Source organism: Morus notabilis, unplaced genomic scaffold, assembly GCF_000414095.1.
Source record: "Morus notabilis unplaced genomic scaffold, ASM41409v2 Scaffold5, whole genome shotgun sequence".
In the NCBI taxonomy this organism is placed as follows: Eukaryota; Viridiplantae; Streptophyta; class Magnoliopsida; order Rosales; family Moraceae; genus Morus; species Morus notabilis.
The window spans coordinates 899,880-909,944 of NW_010363077.1; the positions used below are offsets into that span (position 1 = coordinate 899,880).

At 41.4% G+C, this 10,065-nt stretch overlaps 1 protein-coding gene across 1 annotated transcript; it reads right to left on the reverse strand.

The window, feature by feature from the left end:
- Positions 1 to 6,734: 6,734 nt before the first annotated feature.
- On the reverse strand, positions 6,735 to 8,014 carry LOC21406422 (probable glutathione S-transferase). Its single transcript, XM_010103571.2, has 2 exons — positions 7,627 to 8,014; positions 6,735 to 7,389 (listed from the first exon to the last, which is right to left on the reverse strand). The coding sequence occupies exons 1-2, from the start codon at positions 7,936 to 7,938 to the stop codon at positions 7,048 to 7,050; spliced, it is 654 nt and encodes a 217-aa protein (XP_010101873.1). The 5' UTR covers positions 7,939 to 8,014; the 3' UTR covers positions 6,735 to 7,047.
- Positions 8,015 to 10,065: the final 2,051 nt, after the last annotated feature.

Here is a 10,065-nt window from a genome sequence, read left to right on the forward strand (position 1 = left end):
GCCGAGTCAAGGTACACTGAAATGGAACAACTGGCCCCCGCCTTGATGGTAGCCTCAAGGAAGCTTCGGTATTACTTTCAATCCCACACAATACGGGTTCTTACAAACCACCCGTTAAGGCAGGCGTTGTAAAAACCTAAAACTTCTAGTCAACTTCTCAAATGGTCGGTAGAGCTAAGCCAGTTCGACATTAAGTATGTACCAAGAGTAGCAATCAAAGGGCAGGCGCTGGCGGATTTTCTGGCTGAGTTCTCTCATAGACTAACTCCCGCCACACACGAAGTCGAGACGACGAAGTGGAGGCTCTACGTAGATGGAGCGTCGAGCAAAAATGGGTCAGGAGCCGGCGTCTTGTTGATCAGCTCAGAAGGCCACAAAATTACGTCGGCCATACGATTTAAATTCAAGGCGTCAAATAATGAAGCCGAGTATGAGGCGCTGATTGTGGGACTACGATTGGAGAATCACTTGAAAGTCGAGAGGCTCGGCATCTTTAGCGACTCTCAACTGGTCATTGGACAAGTAAATGAGGAATACCAAGCACACGGTAAAAAAATGGGTGCATACTTAAGAAAGGTAAAGGAAGAGCTCGTCAGGTTCAAAGGCTATGAAATACTTCAAATACCACGAGCTGAGAACACCAATGCTGACGCCTTGGCCAAGCTAGCATCATCAAGGGATTCCAACATACTACGAATTGTTCCTATCGAGGAACTAGAGTGGCCAACCATTGAGGAAAAAATTGAGGCCTTGACCATCCAGACGGACGAGGGTTGGATGACGCCGTTGATCCAATATTTAACGAATGCAAAGCAGCCGAGTGATAAAAATGAGGCCCGACGAATCAGGTATAGAGCCACTAGGTACCTATTATACGATGGTTTGCTTTACCGATAAGGCTATTCCACGCCTTTGCAGCGGTGCCTAAACGATAGCGAAGCCTAGAAGGTCCTCCAGAAAATCCATGAAGGAGTATGCGGTAATCATACTGGGGGCAGTCTTTAGCTCTCAAGGTTTTGAGACAGGGGTACTACTGGCCTACGCTAAAAAAAGATGCATTCTAATATGCTCGACGCTGCGATAAGTGCCAAAAATATGCCACGATTCCTAGAGCACCCCCAGAAAACCTAACCCTAATTCTCAGTCCATGGCCCTTTTTCCAAATGAAGAGTCGACCTGATCGGGCCCTTACATCTCGCACCTGGAGGCTTTAAGTTCGTCATCATCGCGTTAGACTATTACACCAAACGGGCAGAGGCAAAGGCTCTAACAACGACCACGGAAGCAGTTTGCACTAACTTCATGTGGAACAACATCGTGTGCAGATTTGGGGTCCCACACTCAATAGTATTTGACAATGGGAAACAATTTGATAATGCCTCAACACAAAGGTTCTGCGACACCTTAGGCATCCAAAAAGACTTCTCAGCGCCAATACATCCACAATCCAATGGTCAAGTCGACGCTGTCAACAAGATATTGAAGTATACCCTAAAGAAGAAGCTCGACGATTTAAAGGGGAAATGGGTAGAAGAACTTCCAAAGGTCCTGTGGGCATATAGAATGACAAGCTGAACTACCACAGGTGAAACACCCTTCTCTATGGCATGTGGCATCGAGGCGGTACTCCCCATTGAAATTGAGACGCCGACTCTAAGAACTGTTGTCTACAACGACGACGAAAATGAAAAAGCCATAAATGGAGAACTCGACCTTTTAGAACAAAAAATGCTTGACTCCCAACTACGCCTTGCAGCCTATTAGTAAAGGACAACACGATATTACAACAAGAAAGTTAAACAAAGAAGGTTTGTCCCAGAAGACCTAATATTGAAAAGGGTAACACATAGTATGAAACCCAAAAATACTGGTCCTCTGGGCCCAACTTGGGAAGGACCCTACCGAATAAGGGAAGTGTTGCGTCCTGGCACTTACATTCTGGAAAGCCTCTCCGGCAAGCAAATTCAACATCCGTGGAATGCAGAACAGCTAAGGTTGTACTATCAATAGTGTATGTAATTTTTTACGCATCTTAATTATATTTTGGGCAATTTAAATAAATTGATGAGTTTGTGGAAATATTGTTCAAAAATAAGAGGAATTCACCCCTTAATAACATGTCTGCTTAAAAAACTAAGGTATATTAAACAGACATGAGAGGCAGTAAGGGATCTACGGATCGCTAGAAGACAACGACCACAAGGGGTAAAGTTAACGTCGACTCCTCTAAGGAGGAGAGGCGAACACTTAGAAAATTTTACGGAATTTTCTAAGACAACGACCCTAAGGGGTAAAGTTAACGTCGACTCCTCAAAGGAGGATAGGTGAACACTTAGAAAATTTTACGAAATTTTCTAAAGCAACGACCCCATGGGGTAAAGTTAACGTCGACTCTTCCAAGGAGGAGAGGCGAACACTTAGAAAATTTTACGAAATTTTCTAAAGCGACGTCCCCAAGGGGTAAAGTTAACGTCGACTCCTCCAAGGAGGAGAGACAAACACTTAAAAAATTTTACGAAATTTTCTAAAGGAACGACCCCAAGGGGTAAAGTTAGCGTCGACTCCTCCAAGGAGGAGAGGCAAACACTTAGAAAATTTTATGAAATTTTCTAAAGCGACGTCCCCAATGGGTAAAGTTAACGTCGACTCCTCCAAGGAGGAGAGGCAAACACTTAGAAAATTTTATGAAATTTTCTAAAGCGACGTCCCCAATGGGTAAAGACTCCTCCAAGGAGGAGAGGCGAACACTTAGAAAATTTTACGAAATTTTCTAAGATGACGACCCCATGGGATAAGAAAAAGCGATTATGAAATCTACTATCTTCAAAAACATAAAATGAAAGGAAAATCCAAATATTATATAAAAAGTATCAACATATAACATTACAAAAAGAAAAGAAAAACCTTAAGCATCATCGCCAGCCGCCGAGTCATCACCATCAAGCGGAGAAGAAGTGTCGTCATCAGCAGGAGGAAGAGGAATATGAAGGAAGCTCAAATCCCACTCAGGATGCTCTTGCTTGATCAGATCGACAATTTGTTGACCAGCAGACTGAAAGTCCTTGGTACGAATGTCGATAAGCTCCGGAAAAGCCTTGAACTCCTCAATAATCTATGCACGCTTGGCGTTGAGCATTGCTGAGGCCTCGAATTCAACTTCTTTATTCCCTTCAGCTTTTCCCTTGGCAAATCACTTCTTCACAGCCTCCGTAGCTTCGGCCGATTTCTTCTTAGAGGCTTCCGCCCGTTTTGTAAGCTCTTCGACCGCGGCCTTCAAACTGGCCAACTCATTTTCAAGACTCGGCAGCTTGGCCAGTTCTCCTTCCAAACTCTCCAGCTTAGCCACAGCTACGTCACTCTCCTCGATAGCGAATGAGCACTTTTCATTAGCAACGTCAAGAAGAGAGGTAAGCTTGGCTTCCAGGCTGTCCATCTCCTTGCCACGTTCCTCAACCTTGACTAGATCAATAAGATTGAGAATGGCAAGGAATAGGCCTTGAGAAAATTGGGAGTCAGAATAAAGATACGAAGAGCGAATCTAAAAATGAAAAAAGCACGGTCAAAACTTACATGAATCTGGAAGGAAATCCGCTTGTGCTGAAAATCCACCAGAGAAGACTGAGCGGCGGAGATCCAGTGTGGCTGAAGGAATGATTCGTACAAGGCCTAGAAGATGAGGGAAAAACAGAGAGGAAGCTTCAGCATGGCCCCAATCTCGGCGTCAGAAATATCCGGGACTTGGAAGTTGGAATCCATAATTTTTGCACCCGGCATAATCACGCGTTCCCTAGGCGCTGGAGGCATACCAGCAACGTCGGGGATTGGAACTGCCAGCGTCCAAGTCCCGGTCACCAGCGCCTTCTCTTTACGCCATCTTTTAGGTGTAGGAGCTTCCACCCCTGACCCCGAAGAAACCTCCGCGGACTTCTTTCTCTTCGGTGCCGGAAAAGAGGTGCTGGCTTTCTCTTTTCCTTTGGATTGAGGCTGCGAGACAGGCTGAGGCTGCTAGTTGCCTGGAAGCTGAATCCTCAAAAAGACCATTTTTGAGCAAATGACCAGTCAGCATGTAGTCAACGAACAGTTATGCCAAATAAGTTTAAAGGAAGCGTCGAGCCAAGTCCAGGAGCTTACCTTTATCGCTTAAATAAAAATATTCAGGGACGGCGCGAAGATTAGAAGGGTCTGGAAGGTCAAGAATCAACCCTGCCTCTCTGAGGTTGGATTCAGTTAAGAGGGTGTCGATGTGGCGAGCCTTCTCCGGGTACAAAAAGGCCTTTTCAACCCTCGTCAATATATTTCCAAAAAGCTTCGGCCGATCGTGGCTGACTGAAGGATAAAAGAACTATCAGTGTTTTAAAAAAAAAAGAAGGAAAAGGGGAAAGAAACGAAGTATCAAATTCTCACCCATATTCCCAAATGAAGTTTGCACCTTCCTTCGGCGGGGCATACGGTATTCGGGGTGAAAATTAAAAGGCCCTCGAATCATGAAAAACATGGGTTTCCACCCATGTGACGACGAGGGGATACCTCGTATCAGCATTCCAAGCCTAGGCTGGGATCGCCCATGTCCACTCAAAAAATACCATCCCTCGCATTTGGCGACATGGCATAGTTTGTACATAAACATAAATTCATCCAGCGGTAGATCCATATCAAACCGCTAGCTCCAAAAAACCCAGGCGCCAGCAAAACAGTATCAAAAATTTAGCGCCAATTGGGCAGGAGAGATGCCATAAAAATGGCAATAGTCTTTAACGAAGGGATGAACTGGCAAACCCACCCCCACCGTAACAGCCCGAGTATACACGGGGAGATACCCGATGGGGGGCATGCTGGTCCTAAAATGTACATCCGGGAGGAGGTACTCAAACCACCTCTTGTCGATCCAACCTTCTTTAACAGCCCGAATAATATCTTTATTTCGGACCCTCGATGCCACGACATCAGCCGTAAAAAATGGCATGTCTGGGTTTCCGCTCGTAGCAGCCAAGGGGGCATCCACCATTGAAGCGACGACCCCACTTACGCTACCTCCCGTGAAGGGAATCTTATTTACTTCTTCCTCCAGCATACGGTCGATGCTGTCAAACTCATCGCCGAAACCCTCGCTTGGTCCGCCCATGTACTCTTTTATTTCACTCAATATTGAGTTGCCATCTGATGAAGAAGACGACCACGAGATCTCCACCACGGAAGGGGAGTCTGGTCGCACAACAGATGGGTCCTCTCGACGAGTGGGGTTTGATGCCATTGTTCTGGTGGCGAAAAAGACAAGGAGCTAAGTCAAAATCCTAAGTCGAGAGGAAGAAGCAAACGACGACCATACTAAAGTGACGACTACTCAATTACCACTAGCACCTCTCAAACATAACGTTGACCATTCATACAAAAATGGTGACGGTGAATGTTCATAAACAAACGAGGTTCATTTGAACCCAGGAGTTAGAGACCACAATCAACCAGAAATCAGAAAAACTATCCTATGTGGGTTAGGCAAAGCGAATGGTAAGGTCTATATCCCCTACATTCCACATATTAACATATCTATGGTTCGATAGGAAAGACAGTGAAAGTTATTAAAGCAAATAGAACGAGCAATCATTAAAGCTTACCTGTAAGATGGAATCTGGGCAAAGGCAAGTTCCGAGATAGCTTCACAAAACACCGATGAGAGCAAGGGATGTGAGTAGGAGTCTACGAGAAAGAACTCAGGCAGAATGACGGAAGTTCAAGAAGTTTGGTAAAAAATGGCTTCGGTTCAAGGGATATTTAAAGGAAAACAAACCCTCAACCCCTAGCCATCAGATTAAGTTCATAAAATTCAACGGCAGGGGCATCTTCCCTAGATCTGACAGCAACAAACAAAGGTGGGAAGGTGATAGGGCATGATCAAAAGGCTCATATTTGTTTTTTCAAAAATGAAGCGTTACGTCAGCCGAATGAACTGACCGACGCGGCGGTTACGTTCCTCGAGGAAAGTTGAAGCGTCAAGGCTATAATTAAGGGAGAAGGTTCGGAATTGGGTTCCCACACCCGAGGCATAGAATGACACCCGAACCTAGCTCGAGGGTTGTCTAAAGAAAACTCTCGACCTGGGGGGTAGCTGTTGTGTGAGAAAAAGTGGGTGACATGTGGAACAGTGACAGCGTGACAAGTGACCCTACTTTTCCTCAAGAGGTGGCAACCCTCGACGCCGCAAAGAAAGGCCCAAATTAGGGCGTTGACCAATTGTGCCGTCGAACTTATGCAACAACCTTTGGAATGGGTCAACTATCAGAAAGGACATAAGGTCTGCGCGGCACAGACGCCGAGGGGAACGTTCTTCAGAAAGAAGGCTGACATCACAAGGTGCGTCTAGGGGTGGGAGACGTCTGCAATACGGGCATTAATTGTAAACCCCTAAACCGCCCTACAGTGGGTAGTGAGGGATTACAGGAATCCACAGAGCCGTAATAGAAGACCAATTGGCTGAGTGAACAATCCAAAAGGTGATTAGTGGGCTACGGTCTTAGCATAGAAGATAGGCCACTCGAGTACTTCTACCTACGAAGGAAAACCACCCACGAAGGAAGCTTGAGCTATAAAAGGGACAAAGCCCCATACACAAAGGGGGACCTCTCGAGTATTAGACCATAGAGAGAATATACGTGCATGTAAATTGTAAAGAGTCCAAAAGAAATATATCATACATAAGTGGATGTAGCTCTTCATTACCAGAGTGAACCACTATAAATCTCATGTGTCCTCCCATTCAAGTGTTATACTCATGCTTACAAAACACAACAAATACTTCACAATTTGATTTCAAATATACCGTTAATTTCCAGCCGGTAACCCAACGGGATACCAGCGGGTAATCCGGCGTATTTCTATTGGTGAAATTCAGCCGTCAACACTATATATTGCATCTAAGAGGCATTATAACAAAAGATTACACAAGGCCTATGCTTTATTGTGACATCACAAACAAACATCTTCAAGAAAGGATAAAAAGAACTCTTAAAGGTACATCTCTCGTACCATTACCATATATTATAGACCAACTTATTAGGAAGATCTGCTTTCCAAACGATCCCTTAAGAAAGCAATCAGTTTTTCCCTGGAAGGCAGAACTTCCTTAACAACACTGTGATTCACAAACTCATGGCTCCATCGACAAAGCTTAGGAAATTTCTCTTCTGTCAGTATCTCTACACCCGCAACTTCGTGTAGTGCTGGAAGCCAATGTGCTATAATATTGCCCACAATGTCCACAAGCCCAACAGTTTCTCCTCCAAAGAAGTTGTCGTCGAGCTCGTTCTCCAGAAACTTGAGAAGCTCAATCAATTCTTCCACGGCCTTCTCTCGCTCATCTTTGCTCCAGTAAGCCTTCCATATCGCAGGAAAACACTGAATTGTTCATAGCAACCAATTCAAAATTTTCATCAGTTCAAAATACACAACAAACTTAATCTTGGCCAAAATTAAAGTTCTAGTTGAAAAAATGGAAGGAGGAAGATGTTAAAAGATAAAATACCTGAGTCATCACAGACATATAAAAATATTGAACCACCCCACTTAACAACAAGTTTACATTTTAAGTCAAATTCTTCTCCCTCCTTAAACTCTAAAAGAAAATTCTTTTACCTTGTCGTCAATGAAGCGTGCCCAGAAACGCGCCTTGGCTCTTTCATAGGGGTCTTTTGGCAAAATGGGATAGTTTTCCCAGGTCTCGTCTATGTATTCGAGAATAACTTGGGACTCTGCTAAGGGCTTGTCGTGGTGGACGAGCACCGGAACCTTCTTGTGAATTGGGTTGTATTTGATGAGCAACGAACTCTTGTTGAACAGGTCTTCTTCATGGTATTCGTAATTAATGCCTTTCAATTTCAGAGCGATATCTACTCTGAGGCTAAAAGCGCTTCCCCAGGCACCAAAAAGCTTCACTTCTTCAGCCATATAAGCAAAGTTTATATTGTGGAAAAAAAACTTATAAAAGTGTCTTTTAAGCTTCTAGCAGGGATTTATGCCCTTTTATACATGTTTGTTGACACGGCTTTCTTAACCAGCAAGCCTCTATGTTTTTGTTGCTATTATAAACGAACGGCTTTCTTAACCAGCAAGCCTCAATGTTTTTGTTGCTATTATAATATATATAATAAGTTGAATAGTTGAAGTGGTCAATAAATCGCCATATTGATTTTCTTTGCTGTTTGGATCGGTGAAAAGTGACATCTAGTAGTCTTTGACAATTTGTGCCTACCAGGCCCTATTAAAATTTCTTTCCTCTTCTCTATGGGAGTGGTGACAAGTATCCACACACAGGTGGTGAAAGAAGACATCTGGAACGTTTTACTTGTGTTTACTTGTCTTTATGAGAGCTTGCGAATTCAACGTTTTACTTGTCTTTTTATTTGTTGGAACGTTCCAGAACTAAATAATGTGCGAATAAATAAATATATAAATAGGATAATTCGAGCGTTTACGTAAGCAAATACGATTTCTTGGAATACCAATAAAAATTTTATTAGGCAAAGCTTCAAAAACGTTAAATATGTTGGCTGAATAGCTATGTAATTTATGGCCTCATTCCTTAGTTCGGTCTCGACCTCTTTTTTACCTTGATTCGACTACAACCTAAACTCTTTAGGCCCGTTTGATAATGTTTTTAGAATTATTTTATTTTTAGTACAAAAATAAAAATAAAATTATTTTGAAAATTATTTTAATACCAATTCTAAAATTAATGACGTTTGATGGTCTTTTAAGAAATTTATTTGAGTATGATAAAAAATTGAAATCGTACTTAGTTACATTATATTTAATATATTAAGTAATTAATAAGTGATAATTATTTACTAAATAAAAATTAATATATTAATATATTAATAATAATAGATAAATTATCATTAAGTATTCTAATAATTAAATTATATATATAAAAATTAATATGCTAAATAATTAAAAAATAATAATTATTAATTAATTATAAGTAATTATTATGATAACAAGTATCCACAAACACAGGTGGTGAAAGGAGACATCTGGTAGTCTTTGATAATTTGTGCCTACTAGGCCCTATTAAAATTTCTTCCCTTATCTCTTTGGAAATAATAGAAAATATGCCAATATAAAAAGCTTAAGAAAGTATATATATATAGACCAATTTTTAGTTATAAAAATAATAGGCTATAACAGTTCATAATCAGATAAGTTATGGATAAACTTGTTAAGTTATGGTTCATAACCAGACAAGTTATAGACAATTATGGATAATAACTTGTCAAGTTATGGTTCATAACCAGACAAGTTATGGACAAAAATAATAATTTGGCCTATTTATTAACTTATGTAAACTATTGGCCTATTAATTTTAATTCATCTCAAGTCTTGACCTATTTTCATCTTTCTCCCAAATTTCTTCCCTTATCTCTTTGGGAATGGTAACTAGCATCCACACACCAATTGATTTAAAGAGTGGAGAAATAGTGTAGAAGATCGAAGGTTGAGAAATCTTGGCGATTACTACCACGACACGAGGATTGTTCATTGTTCGAAAAAAAATGAAAGCCTCAGTAGATTTGTTCTGTGCTTAAGATTAATTATTTTATGCAATTAATTTCACTATAACAAAAAAAGTTATTAACGACAACATTTATTGTTGCTAAAATCACAGTATTAACGACATATCGTCGCTAAAAAGAAAATAAAATTTTTGAACTTGTTGTCACATTCACTATTTACGACTACATGTCGTTGCACAAAATTCACTATTTGCGACGACATATCGTCGCTAAAATTTGACATATTATTCGCGATGACATGTTGTCGCTAATAGCCATTGGCGCAAAAACCTATCTGGCGCAAACGATTTTGCCGTCAGTTTGTCCATTATTTGTGACAACATGTCGTCGCAAATATTGATTGTTACAGCTGGCGGTGACGTGGCCAAAAAGAGGCAAAAAATTTAGCGATTTCCTGCGAATAGGTTCCATATATTTCTTTATTTTTTATTGACGATATATTGAAAAGTCGTCGCAAAAAATAGTTCTAAAAAACTCTTTTCAAAACGACTGTTTTTACGAC